Below are 25,834 nucleotides of genomic sequence, written 5' to 3'. Positions count from 1 at the left end.
TCTAAGGGCATCAGAACATACATGATATTGATACGTTTTATTTTTGAAGATTTAGCTTCTTTACTGTGAAGTTACTATTTTGCCCTTTTTTAATTAGTAACTATCTCAAGGAGATACTTTTGAGATTATGCAAACATCTTGTTTCTCTTCAGACTAATCTACTGCTTTTAGCATCCTTTGGTGCACATGTATTTTTAAAATTTCTTCTTTGAGCTATTCTTACAATTTGGCAAGCCAATGATTGTTTTTGGATTATTCAGTATTACAGAGATACTGCCTTCCTCCTCTTTAACTTTCAAATTGATGGCTAGGATTCTTTCCAGTTTTGCTTGTGCTCAACAGAGGACAATAGTAAATAAGATCTGAATTCAATAATATTTAACTTAAAAAGGAAAACTGGAAAAGCCAGTCCTTGTTAATTCAAGGATATAACTTAAAATCTTCTCTCTGGAGTAACAAAGGCTAGAGTGGATTTGTTAAATTCTTTAAAATGAAAAGAAAGATATCTATAAAATAAACGTGGAATAGTTGACCAAATTTTGGGTTACTTCTGGTGGGCTGCCATCTATGGGGTCGCACAGAGTCGGACACGACTGAAGCGACTTAGCAGCAGCAGCAAACTAAGAAATACCTATTAAAACATGAGAAAAAAAAAACTTTTACCCTAAGCCAGTATCGGAGAAGGCAATGGCAAGCCACTCCAGTACTGCTGCCTGGGGAATCCCATGGATGGAGGAGCCTGGTGGGCTGCAGTCTGTGGGGTCGCTGGGGGTTGGACACGACTGAGCGACTTCACTTTCACTTTTCACTTTCACACATTAGAGAAGGAAATGGCAACCCACTCCAGTGTTCTTGCCTGGAGAATCCCAGGGATGGGGGAGCCTGGTGGGCTTCAGTCTATGGGGTCACACAGAGTCGGACACGACTGAAGTGACTTAGCAGTAGCAGCAGCAGGCCAGTATAAGAGAAGAGTACTTCAAATATGAGAAGAATACTCAGCCACCTAGGAGATCATACTGGCTAGAAGTATATATCTAAAATTAAAATACTTGAAATAAAATAATACATGAATAATGTATATAATAGAACTTCTAAGGCAAATGGCTGCATAAGCATGTTTTCTTAAAAAGAGATAAATTTTTCCCAGGTTTTCCTGGTGACTCAATGGTAAAAGAATCTGCCTGTCAATGTAGGAGACTCAAGTTTGATCCATGGGTCAGTAAGATCCCCTGGAGGAGGAAATGGCAACCCACTCCAGTATTCTTGCCTGGAGAATCCCATGGACAGAGGACATTGGCGAGTTTTGGTCCATAGGGTTGCAAGGAGTTAGGCACAAGTGAGCAATTGAGCAGAAAAACTTTTCCCACTTGAATGAACAGGAATAAAAGAGAAACTTGAACTTTTACTGAAACTGAAAAAGAGCTCCCAGCCTCATACTACTATTTCTAGTTCTACTCTTGTACAACCAGATTTCAATTTTATTTTATTTTTGAACAATGTTATAAAAAAGAAAATATTTGTGCTTTAATTCTATAGAATAGAGTCACAAAGGTGGACTGGTAGATTCAAATATTAATATATGTCTATTTTTTATTTTAATAGATATTTTCAGGAAGAGTGATCTAAATGAGCAATATGTAAGAGTTTGCTGATTATGCCTTCTGGGTATTCCTTGTTATAGTCTTGAGTGAAGTTACACCAACAGAAAGATATATGCCTAGAGCTCATAAGCTATTATCCTGTGACAAGTAATGACTTTTATTCATTCAGCTCTTATATGCCAGGTACTCAGTGAAATGCTTATCTGTTTTATGTCCCAAATTACTTTTGCTGTGGAGTACAAAGGCAATTTTAAAAACAAACCCTTTCATTATTTTTTGAAAATAATACATTTACGGGGGAGGAGTAGAAGATGGCGGAAGAATAGGACGGGGCAACCACTTTCTCCCCCACAAAATCAGCAAAAGAACATTTGAACGCTGAGTAAATCCCACAAAACAAGTTCTGAATACCAGCAGAGGACATCAGGCACCCAGAAAAGCAGCCCATAGTCTTCGAAAGGAGGTAGGAAATAGTATAAAAGATAAAAAGAGAGACAAAAGAGGGCTGTCCCAAGAAGGGAGGCCTAAAAAAAAAAAAGAGAGAGAAGTTCCCAAATACCTGGAAACACATGGGCGAGTCTGTGGCAAGCCTTGGAACCTCAGAGGGCCACATAACTGGGAGAAAAAAGAAATAATTAAAACACACAGACTAAGCGCACAGAGGAAACTCTCAGCAGAGAAGCAGCTCAGATGCCCGCACCGCCCACTAGCAAGCGAGGGCTGGGCATGGAGGCGCAGAGGCAGCGCTTAGAGAAAGGACCAGGCCTGAACGCCCTGAGGGCAATCTGAGGGCACTAACGGAAGATAGCTAAGCAGACTGTGCAGCTAAAAGGCAAAAAGCCCCAACCTAAGACTCCACCAGCTCTGCTCATAGAACAAAGGACTGAGCAGAGCAAGCCAGCTGTTGGCAGCCTGTCCCCCATCCCCCGCCAGGACAGGCAGGGGAGGGCGGCCAGCCCCGGAAGGGGCAACCGTGGCACCAGAGAGGCTTCCCATACCAAGCTGTAGGCAGGCTTCGTTGATAACCAAGACTTCTTGGGTTCAGGCCGCTCGATATCCACCTGAGAAGGTGCGCTGGTTGTACACCCAGAAAACTGAGCGGCAGGGACCAGGGAGGTGATAAGTTGCAGCGACCACGCTCGCCAAATGCCTGGTCCCCTGAGCTGCTCGGAGCGGGGAAGGCACAAAAACGCAGGCCCAACCAAGTCTCCACCTTTGTGGAGTACCCTAGTACCTGAACCTGAGCCGATCAGACCTGGGAAGTGCATGCAACCCAGCGCCAGCTGGGGACAGCTCCCAGCAGAGCAACCTAGAGCCTGAGCAGCATAAACAGGGAAAGCACACACGACAGGAGCGGGAGCAATCCCATTGTAGCCGAGACACTGTGAGCACTCCCCACAGATGCCAGTGACATTTGTTAGCAGCGTTCCTCCCTCCCCACAGCAGGACTGAACAGGTGAGCTGGAAAAAAAAAAAAGTGTCCACCACCGCCCCCTGGTGTCAGGATGGGAATTAGACACTGAAGAGACCAGCAAACAGAAGAGCTTTAACAGAAGGAACTGCCTTGGAAGTAACAGATGGAGAAGTCTTGAGCCTACTGCAAGAATAAGACCGAAAACCAGAGGCAGAGGCTTAAGTCCAAATCTGGAGAACACCAGAGATCTCCTGTTCCAGGGAACATTAATTGATAGGTGCTCATCAAATGCTTCCATACATACACTGAAACCAGGCACCACGCAAGGGTCAACACGTTTCAGTGAGAGACATACCATGCAAATTCTCCAGCAACACAGGAGAATAGGCCTGAGCTTCAATATACAGGCTGCCCAAAGCCACTCCAAACCCATTGACATCTCAAACTCATTACTGGACACTTCATTGCACTTCAGAGGGAAGAAATCCAGCTCCACCCACCAGAACACCGACACAAGCTTCCCTAAACAGGGAACCTTGACAAGTCTCCCGTCCAACCCCACACACAACGAGGTAGCTACGTAATATAGAGAATTCCACAAACTGCCAGAAGACGGAAAGGCTACCCCAAGCACAGCAATATAAGCAAGATGAAGAGGCAGAGAAATATCCAGCAAGTAAAGGAACAGGATAAATGACCACCAACACAAACAAAAGAGGAAGATATAGGGAACCTACCTGATAAAGAATTTAGAATTTTAATTGTGAAAATGATTCAAAATCTGGAAAGCAAGATGGAGTTACAGATAAATAAAGTGGAGAAAAGGATTGAGAAGATGCAAGAAATGTTTAATATGGAATTAGAGGAAATAAAAAAGAGTCAATATACGATGAATAATGCAATAGATGAGATCAGAAACACTCTCGAGGGAACCAACAGTACAATAACGGAGGCAGAAGACAGGATAAGCGAGCTAGAAGATAGAATTGTAGAAATAAATGAAACAGAGACAGAAAAAGAAAAACGAATTGAAAAGAAATGAGGACAATATTAGAGACCTCTGAGGCAATGTTCAACGCCCCAACATTCGAATCATAGGAGTCCCAGAAGAAGAAGACAAAAAGAAAGACCATGAGAGAATACTTGAGGAGATAATAGTTGAAAATTTCCCTAAAATGGGGAAGGAAATAATCACCCAAGTCCAAGAAATCCAGAGAGTCCCTAACAGGTAAACCCAAGGTGAAATACTCCAAGACACATATTAATCAAATTAACAAAGATCAAACACAAAGAACAAATATTAAAAGCAGCAAGGGAAAAGCAACAAGTAACACACAAGGGGATTCCCATAAGGATAACAGCTGATCTTTCAACAGAAACTCTTCAGGCCAGGAGGGAATGGCAAGACATACTTAAAGTGATGAAAGAAAGTAATCTACAGCCCAGATTACTATACCCAGCAAGGATCTCATTCAAATATGAAGGAGAAATCAAAATCTTTACAGACAAGCAAAAGATCAGAGAATTCAGCATCACCAAACCAGCTCTCCAACAAATACTAAAGGATCTTCTCTAGACAGGAAACACAGAAAGGGTATATAAACTCGAACCCAAAACAATAAAGAAAATAGCAACGGGATCATACTTATCAATAATCACCTTAAACGTAAATGGGTTGAATGCCCCAACCAAAAGACAAAGGCTGGCTGAATGGATACAAAAACAAGACCCCCATATATGTTGTCTACAAGAGACCCACCTCAAAATGAGGGACACATACAGACTGAAAGTGAAGGGCTGGAAAAAGATATTCCACGCAAATAGAGAACAAAAGAAAGCAGGAGTAGCAATATTCATATCAGATAAAATAGACTTTAAAACAAAGGCTGTGAAAAGAGACAAAGAAGGAAACTACATAATGATCAAAGGATCAATCCAAGAAGATATAACAATTATAAATATTTATGCACCCAACATAGGAGCACCGCAATATGTAAGACAATTACTAACAAGTATGAAGGGGGAAATTAACAACAACACAATAATAGTGGGAGATTTTAATACCCCACTCACACCTATGGATAGATCAACTAAACAGAAAATTAACAAGGAAACACAAACGTTAAATGATACAGTAAACCAGTTAGACCTAATAGATCTCTATAGGACATTTCACCCCAAAACAATGAATTTCACCTTTTTCTCAAGTGCACATGGAACCTTTTCCAGGATAGATCACATCCTGGGCCATAAATCTAGCCTTGGTAAATTCAAAAAAACTGAAATCATTCCAAGCATCTTTTCTGACCACAATGCAGTAAGATTAGATCTCAACTACAGGAGAAAAAGTATTAAAAATGCCAACATATGGAAGCTGAACAACACGCTGCTGAATAATGAACAAATCATAGAAGAAATCAAAAAAGAAATCAAAATATGCATAGAAATGAATGAAAATGAAAACACAACCCCAAACCTGTGGGACACTGTAAAAGCAGTGCTAAGGGGAAGGTTCATAGCAATACAGGCACACCTCAAGAAACAAGAATAAAATCAACTAAATAACCTAACTCTACATCTAAAGAAACTAGAAAAGGAAGAAATGAAGAACCCCAGGGTTAGTAGAAGGAAAGAAATCTTAAAAATTAGGGCAGAAATAAATGCAAAAGAAACAAAAGAGACCATAGCAACAATCAACAAAGCCAAAAGCTGGTTCTTTGAGAAGGTAAATAAAATTGACAAACCACTAGCCAGACTCATCAAGAAACAAAGGGAGAAGAACCAAATCAATAAAATTAGAAATGAAAATGGAGAGATCACAACCAACAACACAGAAATACAAAGGATTAGACTGGAAAAGACTGATGCTGGGAAGGATCTGGGGCGGGAGGAGAAGGGGACGACAGAGAATGAGATGGCTGGATGGCATCACCGACTCGATGGACATGAGTTTGAGTGAACTCCGGAAGTTGGTGATGGACAGGGAGGCCTGGCGTGCTGTGATTCATGGGGTTGTAAAGAGTTGGACACAACTGAGCGACTGAACTGAATTGATTAGAGAATACTATCAGCAATTATATGGCAATAAAATGAATAACTTGGAAGAAATGGACAAATTCTTAGAAAAGTACAACTTTCCAAAACTGAACCAGGAAGAAATAGAAAATCTGAACAGACCCATCACAAGCATGGAACTAGAGGCTGTAATCAGAAATCTTCCAGCAAACAAAAGCCCAGGTCCAGACGGCTTCACAGCTGAATTCTACCAAAAATTTAGAGAAGAGCTAATACCTATTCTACTCAAACTCTTCCAGAAAATTTCTGAGAAAGGGAAACTTCCAAACTCATTCTATGAGGCCACCATCACCCTAATCCCCAAACCTGGTAAAGATCGCACAAAAAAACTACAGGCCAATATCGCTGATGAACATAGATGCAAAAATTCTTAACAAAATTCTAGCAATCAGAATCCAAAAACACATTAAGAAGATCATACATCATGACCAAGTGGGCTTTATCCCAGGAAGGCAAGGATTCTTCAATATCCACAAATCAATCAATGTAATACACCACATTAACAAACTGAAAAATAGAAATCATATGATTATCTCAGTAGATGCAGAGAAAGCCTTTGACAAAATTCAACATCCATTTATGATAAAAACCCTCCAGAAAGTGGGAATAGAGGGACGTACCTCAACATAATAAAAGCTGTATATGACAAACCCACAGCAAGCATTATCCTCAATGGTGAAAAACTGAAAGCATTTCCCCTAAAGTCAGGAACACGACAAGGGTGCCCACTCTCACCACTACTATTCAACATAGTTCTGGAAGTTTTGGCTACAGCAATGAGAGCAGAAAAAGACATAAAAGGAATACAAATTGGAAAAGAAGACGTAAAACTTTCACTGTTCGCTGATGACATGATCCTCTATACAGAAAACCCTAAAGACTCTACCAGAAAACTACTAGAGCTAATCAATGAATACAGTAAAGTTGCAGGATATAAAATCAGCACACAGAAATCCCTTGCATTCCTATACACTAATAATGAGAAAATAGAAAGAGAAATTAAGGAAACTATTCCATTCACTGTTGCAACGAAAAGAATTAAATACTTAGGAATATATCTACCTAAGGAAACAAAAGACTTGTACACAGAAAACTATAAAACACTGGTGAAAGTAATCAAAGAGGACACTGATAGATGGAGAAATACACTGTGTTCGTGGATTGGAAGAATAAATATTGTAAAAATGAGTATACTACCCAAAGTAATTTATACATTCAGCGCAATTCCCATCAAGCTACCAACAATATTTTTCACAGTGCTAGAACAAATAATCTCACAATTTGTATGGAAATACATAAAACCTCGAATAGCCAAAGCAATCTTGAGGAAGAAGAATGGAATTGGGGGAATTAACCTGCTGGACTTCAGGCTCTACTATAAAGCCACAGTCATCAAGACAGTATGGTACTGGCATAAAGACAGAAATATAGATCAATGGAACAAAATAGAAAGCTCAGAGATAAATCCACTCACCTATGGACACCTTATCTTTGACAAAGGAGGCAAGAATATAAAATGGAGAAAAGACAGTCTCTTTAACAAGTGGTACTGGGAAAACTGGTTAGCCACTTGTAAAAGAATGAAACTAGAACACTTCCTAACACCATACACAAAAACACTTCCTAACACCATACACAAAAATAAACTCAAAATGGATTAGAGAGCTAAATGTAAGACCAGAAACTATAAAACTCCTAGAGGAGAACATAGGCAAAACACTCTCCGACATAAATCACAGCAGGATCCTCCAAGACCCACCTCCCAGAATATTGGAAATAAAAGCAAAAATAAACAAATGGGACCTAATTAAAATAAAAAGCTTCTGCACAGCAAAGGAAACTATAAGCAAGGTGAAAACACAGCCTTCAGAATGGGAGAAAATAATAGCAAATGAAACAACTGACAAAGAATTAATCTCCAAAATACACAAGCAGTTCCTGCATCTCAATTCCAGAAAAATAAACGACCCAATCAAAAAATGGGCCAAAGAATTAAACAGACATTTCTCCAAAGAAGACATAAAGATGGCTAACAAACACATGAAAAAATACTCAACATCTCTCATAATCAGAGAAATACAAATCAAAACCACAATGAGATACCATTTCACACCAGTCAGAATGGCTGCTATCCAAAAGTCTACAAGCAATAAATGCTGGAGAGGGTGTGTGTGGAGAGAAGGGAACCCTCTTACACTGTTGGTGGGAATGCAAACTAGTACAGCCACTATGGAGAACAGTGTGGAGATTCCTCAAAAAACTGGAAATAGAACTGCCATATGATCCAGCAATCGCACTCCTGGGCATACACACCGAGGAAACCAGAATTGAAAGAGATACATGTACTCCAATGTTCATTGCAGCACTGTTTATAATAGCGAGGACATGGAAGCAACCTAGATGTCCATCTGCAGACGAATGAATAAGAAAGCTTTGGTACTTATACACAATGGAATATTTTTCAGCCATCAAAAAGAATGTATTTGAACCAGTTCTAATGAGGTGGATGAAACTGGATCCTATTATACAGAGTGAGTCAACTCGTCGCATGAGGTGGCCAAAGTATTGCAGTTTCAGCTTTAGCATCAGTCCTTCCAATGAACACCCAGGATTGATCTCCTTTACAATGGATTGGTTGGATCTCTTTGCAGTACAAGGGACCCTCAGGAGTCTTCTCCAACACCACAGTTCAAAAGCATCAATTCTTCAGTGATCAGCTTTCTTCTGGGAAAGATTGGGGGCGGGAGGAGAAGGGGACGACAGAGAATGAGATGGCTGGATGGCATCACCAACTCTGTGGACATGAGTTTGAGTGAACTCCAGGAGTTGGTGATGGACAGGGCGGCCTGGCGTGCTGTGATTCATGGGCTCGCAGAGAGTCGACACAACTGAGCGAATGAACTGAACTGAACTGATACAGAGTGAAGTTAAGCCAGAAAGAACAACATCAATATAGTATACTAACGCATATATATGGAATTTAGAAAGATTGTAACCTTAACCCTGTATAGGAGACAGCAAAAGAGACATAGGTGTATAGAACAGTCTTTGGGACTCTGTGGGAGAGGGTGAGGGTGGGATGATTTGGGAGAATGGCATTGAAGCATGTATATTATCATATGTGAAACGAATCACCAGTCCAGGTTTGACGCATGATACAGGATGCTCGGGGCTGGTGCACGGGGATGACCGGGAGGGAGGATATGGGGAGGAGGGAGGTGGGAGGGGGGTTCAAGAAGGGGAACACATGTACACTGGGGGCGGATTCATGTCAATGTATGGCAAAACAAACCAATATATTATTGTAAAGTAATTAGCCTCCAATTAAAAAATAATAATAATTAAAAAAAATAAATTTTGTTCTAAATAACCGAAAAAAATAAAATAGAATAATACATTTACAAACTTAGTTACAAAATGAATGATTCACAAGAATGAAATGTACATCATGGGGAATATAGTCAATAATATTGTCTTATCTTTGTATGCTGACAGGTGGTAACTAGACTTACCATGGTGTGATCATTTGGTAATATATAGAAATATTCAATCACTATGTCACATACCTCAAATTAACATAGTGTTGTAGGTCAATTATACACCAATTAAAGATTTCAAAACATCATTGAGATGCCTCCATAGTACATTTAAATAGAACATTTTAGAATTACCTGAGACAGTAGATTAGCAGCTATAACTTTTTAAAATAGCCTTTTCCAGTAAGTTCTATATTTTTATATTTTTAAAATAAATGTCTTTTTTTATATACTTAGTAAAATGAGACTTGTTGGTGAAGATAGTTTGTAGAGGAAGTTATCAGCCATGTACCTTTCTGTCAAACAGCCATATGTCTCAAAGCTTATTAGTAACTGATGCCCTAAAACTTGCCTTTTAAGCATTAGCATGTAGCATGTAGCAATCGGAAACAACTATGTCTTTCCATATTGAATGCTGATAAAGAGAAAGAAAAATTCTTTATGACCCTACTAGTTATCAGTCAGTTCACTTCAGTTGCTTAGTGATGTCCGACTGTTTGCAACCCCATGAACTGCAGCACGCCAGGCCTCCCTGTCCATCACCAACTCCTGGAGTTTACTCAAACTTATATCCATTGAATCAGTGATACCATGCAAGCATCTCATCCTCTGTCATCCCCTTCTCCTCCTGCCTTGAGTCTTTCTCACCATCAGGGTCTGTTCAGATGAGTCAGTTCTTCACATCAGGTGGCCAAAGTATTGGAGTTTCAGCTTCAGTATCAGTCCTTCCAATAATATTCAGGACTGATTTCCTTTAGGATGGACTGGTTGGATCTCCTTGCAGTCCAAGGGACTCTCAAGCGTCTTCTCCAACACCATAGTTCAAAAGCATCAATTCTTTGGCACTCAGCTTTCTTTATAGTCCAACTCTCACATCCGTACATGACTACTGGAAAAACCATAGCCTTGACTAGACGGACCTTTGTTGTCAAAGTAATGTCTCTGCTTTTTAATGTGCTGTCTATGTTGGTCATAACTTTCCTTCCAAGGAGAAAGCGTCTTTTAATTTCATGGCTGCAGTCACCATCTGCAGTGATTTTGGAGCCCCCCCAAAATAAAGTCTGCCACTGTTTCCATTGTTTCCCCATCTATTTACCTTGAAGTGATGGGACCAGATGCCATGATCTTAGTTTTCTGAATGTTGAGTTTTAAGCCAGCTTTTTCACTCTCCTCTTTCACCTTCATCAAAGGCTCTTAAGTTCTTCTTCGCTTTCTGCCATAAGGGTGGTGTCATCTGCATGTCTGAGGTTACTGATATTTCTCCCAGCAATCTTGATTCCAGCTTGTTCTTCATGCAGTCCAGCGTTTTTCAAGATGTACTCTGTATATAAGTTAAATAAGCAGGGTGACAGTATACAGCCTTGACATAACTCCTTTCCCGATTTGGAACTAGTCTGTTGTTCCATGTCCAGTTATAACTGTTGCTTCTTGACCTGCATACAGATTTCTCAGCAGACAGGTCAGGTGGTCTGGTATTCCCATCTCCTGAAGAATTTTCCACAGTTTGTTATGATCTACATAGTCAAAGGATTTGGCATAGTCAATAATGCAGAAATAGATGTTTTTCTGGAACTCTCTTGCTTTTTCAATGATCAAACAGATGTTGGCAATTTGATCTCTGGTTCCTCTGCCTTTTCTAAATCTAGCTTGAACATCTGGAAGTTCACAGTTCACGTACTATTGAAGCCTGGCTTGGAGAATTTTGAGCATTACTTTACTAGTGTGTGCTGCTGCTGCTGCTGAGTCACTTCAGTCGTGTCCGACTCTGTGTGACCCCTTAGACGGAAGCCCACCAGGCTCCCCCGTCCCTGGGATTCTCCAGGCAAGAACACTGGAGTGGGTTGCCATTTCCTTCTCCAATGTGTGAAAGTGAAAAGTGAAAGTGAAGTCGCTCAGTCGTGTCCGACCCTTAGCGTGAGATGAGTGCAATTGTGCAGTAGTTTGAGCATTCTTTGGCATTGCCTTTCTTTGGGACTGAAATGAACACTGACCTTATCCAATCCTGTGATCACTGTTGAGTTTTCCAAATTTGCTGACATATTGAGTGCAGCACTTTCACAGCATCATATTTTAGGTTCTCACTCCACTAGCCTTGTTCGTAGTGATACCTGCTAGTTATAGCAGTACCATTTTCAATTGAGGTGATTGACAGCAATGTCAGAATATGAAGAGAAGTTTTTGAATTGTGTATGGCTGGAAAACTTACTGAAATTGCCCTTTTAGTGATGCTGTTGTGTCAACCTGAGATTTCTTTTACCCTGTGTATCTATCTTAAAAAAATCATTTACATACCATATGGATTCAATAATTTAAACATTAATCTTGCATTATTTTAATCGGCCAGTGTTTAATTTTACCTTTCTAAATTTAAGTATACTTGCAGTGTTGTGTTAATTTCTGCTCTATAGCAAAGTGATTCAGTTATACATATATATTTCTTTTTCATTTTCTTTTCCTTTATGGTTTATTACAGGATATTGAATATAGTTCTTTATGCTTTGCAGTAGGACCTTGTTGTTTATCCATTACACATCTATATATACATGTATAATATATATGTATATGTGTAATAGTTTACATTATGTATATGTATGTGTATTTATATAATAGTTTGTATCTCCCAATCACAAACTCCCAACTCATTCTTCCCACTCACCCCCAACCCTTGACAACCACAAGAATGTTCTTTATGTCTGTGGGTCTGTTTGTGTTTTGTAGATATGTTTATGTATGTCATATTTTAGATTCTACTTATTGGTGATATCACCTGATATTTGTCTTTCTCTGATTTACATCACTTAGTATGATAATCTCTAGTTTCATCCATGTTTCTGCAAATGGAATTATTTCATTCTTTTTATGGCTGAGTTTTATTTCATTGTGTGGAATACTTTCATCACCTGTTAATAGACATTTAGGTTGTTTCCATGTCTTGGCTATTGGTTTTGTGCTAGTATGAACATAGTGGTGCGTGTATCTTTTCAAATTATAGTTTTGTCTGGATATATATCCAGGAGTGGGGTTACTGGAATCATATGGCAACTCTATTTTCAGTTGTATGAATAACCTCTGTACTACTTTCCATAGAGGCTGCTTAATTTACATTTCTACCAGTAGTATTGAAAAGTTCCCTTTTATCCACATACTTTCCAGCATTTGTTATTTGCAGACTTTTAATGGTGGCCATTCTGACTGGTGTGAGGTAGTACCTAATTGTTGTTTTGATACGCATCTCTCTAATAATTGGCAGTGATGAGCATCTTCTCATATGTTAATTGGACAATAGTTTTAAATGAAATCAAATTGGTTTTCTTAGAAAATATGTAGTAATTATGTGAATCGGCTATAGAATTCCATAGAAAAATCTTTCTATGGTTAAATTATTTAAATAATAAAAGTTTACTCATGGTTGATGTGTGACTAGTATTTTTTTTGTCCCTTCCTATATATGTGTACTCTTTTAAGCAACTGTGAACTTCACAGTTTCCTTGCTTAATTGTGATATTACTGTATACAGAGTATTAACAAGACTATAACCTATTGTAGATTTTTAAAAATTTTAAGATATAACTGACATATAACATTAGTTTCAGGTGTACATATAATGATTCAATATTTGTATTTATGTGAAATGAACACCATGGTAAGTTCAGTTAATATGCTTTTCACACAGTTATAAATATTTTTCCATGTGATGAGAACTTTTAAGATCTATTTTCTTCTTGCTGTTGTTCAGTCACCCGAGTTGTGGCCAATGCTTTCTGACCCCATGGACTGTAGCACTCCCCCTCCCTGTTCCTTACCATCTCCTGGAGTTTGCCTAAGTTCATGTCCATTGCATCAGTGATGCCATCCAGCCATGTCATCCACCGATTCCCTCTTCTCCTTCTGCTCTCAATTTTTCCCAGCATCAGGAACTTTTCCAATGAGTCAGCTGTTTGCATCTGGTGACCAAAATACTGGAGCTTTAGCTTCAGCATCAGTCCTTCCAATGAGTATTCAGAGTTGATTCTAAGATTGACTGGTTTGACCTCCTTGCTGTCCAGGGGACTTTCAGGTATCTTCTCCAACACCACAGTTCAAAGGCATTAATTCTTTGGCATTCTGCCCCCTTTGCGGTCCAGCTCTCACAACCGTACGTGACCACTGTGAAGACCATAAGCTTGACTATATGAATCTTTGTTGGCAGAGTGATGTATCTGCTTTTCAACACACTCTAGGTTTGTCATAGCTTTCCAGCTGAGAAGCAGTCGCCTTCTGATTTCATGGCTGCTGACACCATCCACAGTGATTTTAGAGCCCAAGAAGAGGAAATCTGTCACTGTTTCTACCTTTTCCCTTTGTTTGCCATGAAATAATGGGATTGGATGCCATGATCTAAGTTTTTTTAAAATTGAGTTTTAAGCCAGCTCTCTCTCTCTCTCCTCCTTCACTCTCATCAAGAGGCTGTTTAGTTCCTCTTTACTTTCTGCCATTAGAGTGGTATCATCTACATATCTGAGGTTGTTTCTCCTCTATTTTCTTAGCAACTTTCAAATGTACAGTAAAATATTATTAAGAATAGTCACCCTGCAGTCCATTACATCCTATCACATATTTGTTTTATAATTGTAAGTTCTTAGCTTTTGACTCCTTCATTCATTTCCATTCTAGATATTAATATCAACATAAACTATCATAATAAGATCAATGTAAGTAATACCCAAAATAGCTAAGCAAGTTAATAAAAATGCTTAGAAGTCAAGTCATTATAAATGGATCATATTAAAGCCAATCTTGAGACCATAGTTCTAGGATAAACTGTAAAATGTATTTGTGTTTTTGGGAGGACTCACTGTATTGGGGATTACCAAATCAGATTCATGGATGCTTAAGACTTAGAAGTATGTTGCTATTTGAGTTCAGAAGACAGGGTTACATTTCCCTATAATTTGGTCGTATTTTCTTGAGTCATTAAGATAACAGGAGTATTATGCTATAAGTGAATAAATGAGGTGATTTAAGAAGAATGAAAAGCTAATATGCTTATTTTCCTAAGATTATGGCAACACATAGTTGTATGAAGTTACTGTATTCAAATGACTTATTTTTTTATATAAGAATACAAGTTTTTTAGATTTGTTATGCTTAGTATTAAGCTTACCTTACAAACTGGTATTTTAATTTACATTGTTTTTATTTATTCTATATTTTGTCTTTCTGAGGAACTTGTATTTCTAAACTTATTTTCATATTTTAAAAAAGTATTCCTAGAAGTTTGACTTATTTTAAATATTTAATTCTACTATTTAATACTGAAAATTAACATTTGCCTCCTTCCCATAGATATGGAGTCTGGAGAACGGTTACCATCCTCAACAGCCTCCTCTACTACACCAACTTCATCCTCTATACCTTCTGTGGCTTCATCAGTTTCAAAAGGCGGCCTTTCCACTGGAGCTGCTTCACTTAGCTCTACAATCAACCCATGTGGTGAATACTCTTTATTAACTCTAGCATGCCATCCTTTTACTAGTTTGCATTTAGAGTGTTTTATTGAACTTTGAATAAAATGTTTTCTTTACTTCCTTTGGCCTGTTGAACAATTGCTAGGTTAAACTTCTAGTCTCTTTTTTCTGGATTTTATCAGCACACTGGAGTAGCACTGCTTATTCTATGTTTTCATGATTTTTATTTTATTTTATTTTTTTGAGAAGCTCTTTTTAAGAGTTTTTAGAAGAGTTTTTCATGATTTTTAGAAGCTCTTTTTAAGAGTTTCATTATAATATCTTACTTGGACTACTTTAATTAATAAATTAACACATGAAAAATCTTTTAAAACAATAGACTCATGAGAGAGTAAAGAAATACAAAAGAAACCTGGATGTTAGGATTAGGCCTCAATGCCATGGACCTCTTTGCCCTAAATTTGCTTCCAGTATTTTAATAACCTTCACCAAACCTCAACTACCCTAGTTCATAAGATACATACTAAAACATATCATTTATTTGATGAAAAGTATTTTTAAAGTTTTAAATATTTTGAAAAATATTTAAAGATATTTGACAAGTTGTTCTTAAACATGAGCAAAGGTTATATTGCTGAAGGAACTTTATTCAGAAATGAAAATTGCCTCAATTTTAGTTTTATGTAAAAGGTATTTTTTACCCTTAAAAATCACTTTTTGCCCAAATACACTTTGATATTTAGTAGAATACATTCTCTTTTTTCCTTTTTAATCTAAAGTTGATCAACTCTTTCCTTTATCATTAGGGAGGTTTTTAATCTTATATAATATATAGTTATCTTATAGATTCTTTCATGTGTATAAGCATTAGAACTAAATAATGTTTCGCTTTTTCAAAATTAGTTTATAATTTTGGATGAGTAAAATACATCAATATGGAATGTTTGCTGACAGAATACCTTTGCAAATTGTCAAATATATATTTGTTGAATTATCTTATTTTTTCCAGTCAGTGGTATGACAAAGATTTTGTCATTTTATCAGAACAATTTTCTAACATCTTCTTAGTAAAGTAACTAAAAGAATATACCATTACATTGAAAATATAAATGAATAAAATTCCTGTTCTTCTGCACCCTGTACAATCAAGGTTATTTAGCAACTTCCACATTTCCCTTGTGTATAAAATGATGCTATATGTAAAATAATGAATGCCTTTGATATGCTGTGTTCAAAAATAGTGATACCACAATTGGCATTTTACCTTAAGTTTGTCTGAATGATAACATACAGCTGTACTTTTGTAATTATTCTTTCATGTTTTTTTATAACTCTTCTCCTTTCCTTTGTTGTCAACTCCTTTCATTGTGTTCTTCCAATCTGCTGTCTTACTTTGTATTTACTTGTGAATTAATATTTAAAATATATAATGTTTCTAGGGAAGTGTCTTTTTGTTAGCATTAACATTTTCAGTCCTTGAGTGCAGAGCCTTGAATTTTCTGGACACTTTGCTATCAGCTATTTCTCGTGTTCAGTTCAGTTCAGTTCAGTCGCTCAGTCGTGTCCGACTCTTTGCGACCCCATGAATCACACCACACCAGGCCTCACTGTCCATCACCAATTCCTGGAGTTCACTTAGACTCATGTCCATCGTGTCGGTGATGCCATCCAGCCATCTCATTCTCTGTCGTCCCCTTCTCTTCCCGCCCCCAATCCCTCCCAGCATCGGAGTCTTTTCCAGTGAGTCATCTCTCATGTAGCTTTCTGAATTAGTGGCATTTGAATTGCTTACAATTCTGAGTAGTCACATATTGAATGCTATTTTTTGGTAATGGTAGTTGGGCGTTGCAGAAGGCGAAGTATGCTTAGTTATTGAATAACATTAGAAATTTCCTCATCTATAAAGGTTTTAATTTTTATCAGTTATTTGCAGTAGAATATCTTTTAGAGTTTTTATATGCAGATGCTTGCATTGAATGAAGCTATAATTTATTTCTGTATTTATTCTGGGATATATCACTTACTAATCAACACAGTATAATTTTAGTACCTAAGGCATGAGTTTTTTTCACTTTCTAAGAAAAAATTTTTTTTCTATTTTTAACTTTCACAGTGTTGTGGTTTATGTTTAAAGTAGAGCCTTATAATGTATGGAAAATGCTCAGTTGTCCTACATAATTCAGTTTATCAAATTTTCCTGTCTTCTCTTATATGCTTGTTATTTCTGGCCTTGTGTCTGATAATTCTCTCCTTTGAAAAGTAAAATTATAAAGTGATAATGGGCCTGCCTTCTTTATCTTAAACAATTTGAATTTCCTCCATGTTCTTGATGTATAGAGACAACAAAAGAGAATTTTTATCTTTAAAATGTCAATACCTCACCAGTTCTTTAATGGTCCCTTTGAGGACATTGTTGTTTTAAATGGTTATTTTAATTGACCTTTTTCTGTCATCTTCATTAACGATATGTCTATAGGAATTCCTGTTAGTTACAAAGAATTTAATTTAAACCTGCTTTCAAAGTTTGAATAATCAACTAATTTCTTTTAAATCAACATCTTGTCAGCATCTGGGATTATACATACCTACAAGTTAGCCTATTATTGTTATGATGCTGGCAGAAGATTTGAGACTCCTTGGTCAGAGATCTTATGACTATGGCGTAGCAAATAGTCATGTTGGCATTGATTCCCCAGGTATCCCAAGTCCCACAGGGCAACACCGAGAGACTTAGTTGAATTTTACACATTTAGTGGGTTTGTCACAGCTAAGGAATGCTTAGTTTAGCAACCTGCTGCTTTTGTAGTTAAAAAGCAAACACACTCTTTGTCTGGAAGGAAATGTCACCTCATCCATCAAGATTGCTCACTGCAGTCCTGAGAAACTGCCCAGTTTTAAAGAGTGGTCAAGATCTTGCATTCTTGGCATGCCCAGCAACAACATGCAGGGACCATGAAGGACTGTCTATTACAACACACCTTTAATTTTAAAATTACACTGTAACAAAGATTGATGAATCTAAAGCTATCTGCATATAGTGGGTCTTGTTGGTCATATCAGAAGTTATATTTCTTTTCCTTTTAAAGTATGATTTTAAAAAAATAACTTGCCTACTTCTTAATAATAATTTGGGATAGCTTTCAATAAATACATTGGCACAGTAAACAAAACAGTTAAATAAAATATCAAAAGATAGACTTTAAAAAGTATAATAATGTTAGCTGAAGGAAGCCACAGACATTGGACAAAGAACTAGCTGCTAAGAATTAAAAAAAAAAAAAAAATCGTGGGCTCCGTAGCTCACATGCTAGTTATAGTGAAAGTATCAGTCCCTCAGAGAAAAACAAGCCTTTACTTCACCTGAGTGGTTTGGAGTATATACCACCAGAACCTTTGTATAAAAGACCATGGGATACACAGTATAAATGCCAGTTTTATAGGTATTCCAACATTATTTCCCATATTATCTCTGAACGAAAGCTGAACGAATAGTATTTAAGCAGAGTTCCAAAATTAAACTTTACAGAGTGGATTTGTTTGAGATTGATGGTCATTTGGCCTAATGAAAAAAAAAACACAGAAGTTTGAGAAATTTCAGTGATTAAACTATGCTATAGATCAGTGGATTTCAATCTATTTTTTGAGTCAGAACCCTTCAAACAAAGACTTGTGAAATGTTGAATATATAAAACAGAGAAACTGATTAAACTTCACGCGTTAAAGCTGGAGTATGCCTGCTTTTAAAGTTAGTGACTGAATTACACATGTATCTTAATTGCAGGCCTACCTCTGTAGAAGTGTGCCAAATCATGGTATATTGAGGAAATTGCAAATTGATCAGTAGGCCTCAGTGTAGGGTATGTGTCAGTGAATAGTAATGTTAATAATGATTAACATAGTTAACAACAATTAACTATGAGTAGGAACAGAGGTCAAATAAATGTACTAGTCTTTAGGTAACAGTTCTGAGGTGGGCAGTACCATCAGAGACCTGCTCCTTATTTTATTAAATATTTCCTGTCTTCTGATCTATGGGACTTTCATGCTCAATGTCTGTCTCATGGGTGTTAGAAGGCTGATCCACCTACAGTACTGTTTTCCAGGAAGGACGAGGATGGAGTAGAAGAGGGAAAAAGTTTTATGTCTGATTACTTCGACTCCTTTTAAAGAGCTTTCCCAGAAACCCATCCAGAGATTTCCACTTAACATCTCTTTTGTCAGAATTATATGAATGGTAATCTCAGCTTCCGGGAAGACCAGGAAATTTAGTTTTTAGCTGAGCATATTGCCATCCTAAAGAAAACAGAGTTTATTAGTAAAGAATAGGGAGAGAACGGATAGCCAATATCTGCTATGGTTAAGTGGCACAGAGAGACAGGAGGTCAAGCTGGGGAGTAGGTTAAGGTCAGATCATTTAGAACTTCACACACCATGCTTAGGAGTTTAAACAGAAGGATATATTGATTAAAAGCAAGGACTTTACAATTGAAAGGCCCTGAAATTGAATCTTGGCTTATCCACCTATTAGCTATGTGAATTTGGATAAATTACCCATTCCTAAATTTCAGTTACCTCAATGCCTGATAGGCTACAGTCCATGGGGTCGCTAAGAGTCGGACACGACTGAGCGACTTCACTTTCACTTTCATGCATTGGAGAAGGAAATGGCAACCTACTCCAGTGTTCTTGCCTGGAGAATCCCAGGGACGGGAGAGCCTGGTGGACTGCCATCTGTGGGATCGCACAGAGTCGGACACGACTGACGCAACAGCAGCAGCAGCAGCAATAAAAAATAAATATGCTACCCATTTTATAAGGATAGATGAGATGATGCCTGACATAGAGCAGGGGCCTAGTAAACTATAGCCTTTATTTTTATTCATAGTTGATTAAGTAGAAGAATTTTAATGACTTGAAAATGATAGCTCTAGCAGCATATAGAGCATAAGTATGGTCTGAGGCAAAGATCATTAGAAAGTGCTTAATTTATCTGACTGAGAAATAATAAAGGCCAAGATTAGGAATTATTGGACTTGGAGAAAGAAATAAGATTCCAGAGATATATTGTAAGTAGATTGTTATGGAATATAATGACTGGATTTGGGCAAAGCAGTGTTTGGGCAGGGGAGAGAGATCCAACCAGTCCATTCTAAAGGAGATCAATCCTGGATGTTCATTGGAGGGACTGATGCTAAAGCTGAAACTGCAATACTTTGGCCACCTCATGCGACGAGTTGACTCACTGGAAAAGACTCTGATGCTGGGAAAGGTTGGGGGCGGGAGGAGAAGGGGACGACGGAGAATGAGATGGCTGGATGGCATCACCGACTCTGTGGACATGAGTTTGAGTGTACTCCGGGAGTTGGTGATGGACAGGGAGGCCTGGCGTGCTGTGATTCATGGGGTCGCGGAGAGTCGGACACGACTGAGCGACTGAACTGAACTGAACTGAGAGAAGTCCTGGTATGACTTGGATAACTGGGAGAAGAGTGCATGTCTGTGTGCTGTGCAGTGTGTCCTCATTAGTTATCTGCTTTATACGTAGCAGTGTGTATATGTCAATCCCAACCTCTTAATGCATCCCACCCCTCTTCCCCTCTTGCTATCTGTATGTTGGCTCTTAACTCTCACAATAATAAATACTTATCAATTCCTTTATAAAAATTGCAGAAAGACTTTTCAAGGATGCCAATCCTCCTGTAGTATCATTAATTTATCTCTATTTATTATCATATCCATTAGTATAAAAGTCTGCACTTAGTATCTCCCGTCTTACAGAGTAATGCATATCAAAAACTCTTCCTTCTCTCACCCAAACACTCTTCTGGCTGTGACTCTGTTTTCTGCCTCCTGTTATAACCAAACTTCTCAAAATATATAGTTGTATGTGCTTTCCCCTTTTCCTCATCTTTTATGTGTATGTCAATTCATAGCAATGCCATTTTTCCGTCCTCATCTCACTAAACCCTTGGGAAGAATTGACACAATTGACCAGTTTTTGCTTCTTGAAAACCTTTTTTAGGGAAGCATTTGTATCAAACTGATAGCATTTCTTCCCTAAAAGTTTGGTAGAACTCACTCTGAAGTCATCTAGGCTTGGAAGATTGTTATTTTTTGTTTGGTTTAATGCTGAGTGTCTGTGTGCTCGGTTGATCAGTCATGGACTCTTTGCAACTCCATGGACTGTAGCCCGCCAGACCCCTCTGTCCATGTGATTTTTCCAGGCAACAATATTGAATGGGTTGCCATGTTCTCTTCTAGGGGATCTTCCCAACTTGAGGATTGAACCTGTCTCCAGCATCGGCAGGTGCATTCTTTACCACTGAGCCACCTGGAAAGCCCAGTGTTGTTATTGGAGGATATTAAATCAGGAGTTCAACTTTTTTTTTGGCCGAACTGTACAACTTGTGGGATTTTTTTTTTTTTTTTGGTTCAACCAAGAGTTGAGCCCTGACCCTCAGCAGTGAGAGCATAGAGCCCTAACTCCTGGACCACCAGGGAACTCCTAGGAGTTCACGTTTAAAAATAGAAGTATAAAACTATTCAGATTTATCATTTTCTTTGTGGGTGACCTTTGGTAGTTGATATCTTTCACATTTTGCCCATATCATCTGAGTTGTATTATAAGTGCAGAGTTGTTCCAAAGAGTACCTTATCCTTGACTCTGTAGGATTTGTAGTGATATCATCTCTTTTATTATTGATGCTAATGACTTGTGCCTTTTTTCCTTTAGAGCTTTATCAATTTTATCAACCTTTTTGACACTAGATTTTAGTTTCATTGATTTTTTTTCAATATTCTGTTTTATGTTTCATTGATTTTTTACCTTTATTATTTCCTTGTTTTTCAAGTGTGTGTGATTTCCTCCTTTTTTCTTCTAATTTCTTAAAGGGAAAACTTAGATTATTTATGTTAGATTTTTCTCATTTTCTCATATATGCACTTAATGCTAAAACTTTCCCTTTCCAACTGTAGCTGCATCCCTCAAATTTTGATATATTTTCATTTCATTGTCATTCTAGTGAAATTATTTTCTGTTTTCCTTTGTGATTTCTTCTTTAACTGATGTTTAAAAGTCAGTGATTTGACATTTACAGTTTTAAAGTGGTGTCCATTTTAGTTTTATTGTGGTTAAAAAACGTACTGATGATGATCTGTGCTCTGTGTTTTGGCTTCCCACTGCTGCTTTTCCAGACTGGCCCTGGTGGGTCTCCTCTGTGCCTGGGAGAATTGTGGGGTCAGCCATGTACTTGGCAGAGATACATCTCTTTCTCTTTGTGGTTTCCTTGCTTGTAAGATTAGCCCGTGATTGCCAGCTGCTCTGCCAGCTTTGGACTCTGCTCTCTGACACCTCAGGCTTTCTGCTGTCTAAGCTAATCATGGTGAAGGTATGCACTCAATTAAGAATTAGATCAAACTGAACATATCTGCTGTGTGCAGCTCTGTCTTTCTCTACGTTCTCTGCTTGCTATTTTGTGGTGCCCAGTACACAGCACCCGTAGTTAAACATTTGGAAAGTTTAAGCTCTGAATTTGAGTCTCATTCTTTCTGTGGTTTGATCATTGCCAAGATTTCCCCTTTAAATTTCCTGATTTCCTGATGTTTTCTTAGCCTGGAGTCTGACCTCTGACACCTTTAGCTGATAAGCCTGTTGTTTCATCTTCCACTGTTTTCTGTAGTTAAAGCTGTAAAGTTTAGACAGCATTTTAGGACCAGAAAGCAACAGAGTCATACTTCTTATCCCTTATTTTTGTTGTTTTCAATCAAATTTTTGTAATCATTTTCTGAGGATGATTTATGTGACAACTTCACTATTACTCCCTCATTACCTGAAGTTGTCACCCCCAAAATGAATCACTTTAAAAAAAAAAAAAAAAGCTTTTTACCTTAGACTCCTGGAATGGCATATGTGACACAATCTAGCTAATCCAAACATCATATTTCCCATATAATGATGGTTAAGTGATTGGTTAAGGAAGGCACATGAGACTAATCAAAGGCAAAGAGATTCCACTGTAGGATTTTTATTGGTATTTGTGAGGAAATATAACCTTTTTGTCCCATAAACCTAAAAGGAAGGGCCTATCTGAGGAAATAGAGCCAAGAGAGGAAAGAGAAATTAAAATGCTAGTAAACTTTCAACTGGTCTTCTTTATCTAAAGCATCTCCCAAATGCTTTTATGTTACGTGAATTAATACGTTTACCTTTTCACTTTGGCATTGAGTTGACTGTTTTGTACTTTTCAATTTATTAATAACTGATACATCCTCTACCATCTAATCCCAACTTAAGGTCTCAAACATGTTCTCTCTTTGTCTTAGAGGAACTGTGCAAGGTCTCAAATGTGTTCTCTCTTTGTCTTAGAGGAATTACATAAGCTGATTCTTAAGCTTTGTCTCAGGTTAAATATCCTGAAACATTAATTAGTTCATAGTGTCTGGGTAATTTGTATTATCTGTTTTTATACCTAGTAATTTCTTCCACAGTACTCTTCACAATTTATAATCATAGATTTGGTGATGTTTTACTTGTTTGTCCCTTCTACATTTAAAAGGCAGGGACCATACAGTGTTCTTTTGTCAGTGTGTATCCAGTCAGTGCCAGGCACAAAATATGTGCTTAGCAAACAATTGTTGAAGAAAGAGAGGGAAAGAGATGAAATTGCAGAAATAGGATTTGTAAATTAGATGACAAATTTACTGTAATGTTTTCTAGGCTATGTTATGCTCTACTCAGTTCAGGAAGATCCCCTGGAGAAAGAAATGGCAACTCACTCCAGTATTCTTGCCTGGAGAATCCCCATGAACAGAGGAGCCTGGTGGGCTACAGTCCATGGGGTTGCAAACAGTCAGACACGACTGAGCAACTAAGCAGCAACAGCAGCATGCTGTACTCTGATAATACCAAATAACTGCAGATTAGTTGGAGATGGGCATTATAAAGCTCAGGGTAAAGAATCTTAAAAGATGAGTTGACCTTACTGAAGAGGCATTGAATAAATAAAATTGTTAATTAAAAATTCTTATTTAAAAGATGGAACTTATGTTTACTGTCAGTAGAGAACCGTCAAGAGAATGAGATAGGCCTGTTCTTGAGGGTTTGGGGATTAAGCCAGATTTTTATTTCAGTCTCTTTGAGTACTTATATGAACTATTATAACAATTTTCTTTTTTAGTTGTCTGTATTCTAGACATCTGTAAGTCACAAATAAAGACCCTGGAATGTTCACTATCTAGCTTTTTATCCCTTTCAGTAGATTTATTTAATGAAGGGTTTGATCACAAGGCACCAGGTATTTTTGAAATATATTTTACATAACTTTTATAGATAGAACTTTGGAGTTTTAATTAGAATTTTAGCAGTAAATTAGTAAAGAAAGGCCATACTTTCCAATCAATTAAGTAATTTTTAAAATGAACCCAAGGTTATGGATATAATTGTTTCTTTCCTCTCAAAAAAGATATATTGGAATTCTAATCCCCTGTTCTTCAGAATGTGATGTCTTTGGAAATCGGGTCCTTAAGTGAGTGAGTGAAAGTTGCTCAGTCGTGTCCGACTTTTTGCGACCCCATCAACTATAGCCCACCAGGCTCTCTCTGTCCATGGGATTCTCTGGGCAAGAATACTAGAGTGGGTTGCTATTCCCTTCTCCAGGAGATCTTCCCAAACCAGAGATTGAATCCAGATCTCCTGTTTTATCTTCTTTTAGTTTTGCTTCCTTTTGGTCCTTACCCAACTGGGGTCTTTGGGAACTGTGCATATGTGTAACAGCATCTACCATACCTCTTCATTTTAGCTTACGCTGGATTTGAAGAGCCAAAACAGGAAAACATTTAAGAAAACTTGAGGCTCTCACAGAGGAATAAATTAGAGCTGCTGTTTCTTTTAGCTTTTCTTCATTATTATTATTATTTTAAATGTAATCTTTCCTTTTATCAACCTTCATCATTTCATAATGTAAGAAGGTGAAATCACTAAAGGCAAATAACCTTATGAATCTTCTGAGTGTGAAGAGAAAAGGCCATGGCATAGATGAATGGATTAAGAGGGAGACACCTAACTCTAGGGGTTTACAGTTGGTGCAAACTGAGCTTTGTTGTACAATAAGTATCATTATGTGTTACACAATGACTGGGTCCTAATTGCTTTCAGTGACACAAGCATAAGAAATCCTTCAAAACCAAGTATAAATATAACAAGAAAAAAAGCAACATGGAAAAATTCAGAAATGTCCAACTATTGCTATTTCTTGGGTGAAACTACTGATCGGTAGTTGGGTTCCCCAACAAAATGTGAAAACAAGAGAATTTTAGAAAGCAGCAATTTTAAAGAAAGCTATGCAAACTGCACTGCAGTCCTTCATTATATAGTTCATAAGTATGAAAAAAAAAAGAATTCTAGGGTGTTAATTAGCTAGTAGAGGTGATGGAATTCCAGTTGAGCTATTTCAAATCCTGAAAGACAATGCTGTGAGAGTGCTGCACTCAATATGCCAGCAAATTTGGGAAACTCAGCAGTGGCCACAGAACTGGAAAAGGTCTGCTTTCATTCCAATCCCAAAGAAAGGCAATGCCAAAGAATGCTCAAACTACTGCACCATTGCACTCATCTCACATGCTAGTGAACGTAATGCTTAAAATTCTCCAAGCCAGGCTTCAGCAATACGTGAACCGTGAACTTCCAGATATTCAAGCTGGTTTAAGAAAAGGCAGAGGCACCAGAGATCAAATTGCCAACATGCGGTGGATCATGGAGAAAGC

General features: G+C 37.8%; 1 protein-coding gene across 19 annotated transcripts in view; it reads left to right on the top strand.

Moving 5' to 3' along the window:
- Positions 1-25,834, top strand: part of BAZ2B (bromodomain adjacent to zinc finger domain 2B) — a 418,491-nt gene that overhangs the window by 249,188 nt on the left and 143,469 nt on the right. For all 19 annotated transcript variants that reach the window (XM_055397431.2, XM_055397444.2, XM_055397442.2 and 16 more), the window contains one exon: positions 14,952-15,098. In XM_055397431.2, the coding sequence (XP_055253406.1) occupies positions 14,954-15,098 (145 nt within the window). In that variant the 5' untranslated portion in view covers positions 14,952-14,953. The remainder of the gene's footprint in view (positions 1-14,951; positions 15,099-25,834) is intronic.

This window comes from Moschus berezovskii, chromosome 2 (assembly GCF_049115385.1).
Source record: "Moschus berezovskii isolate FMDL1 chromosome 2, NW_MosBer_1.0, whole genome shotgun sequence".
NCBI lineage: Eukaryota > Metazoa > Chordata > Mammalia > Artiodactyla > Moschidae > Moschus > Moschus berezovskii.
The sequence above is the reverse complement of the archived record's forward strand: the minus strand, read 5'-3'. Positions and strand labels throughout refer to the sequence as shown.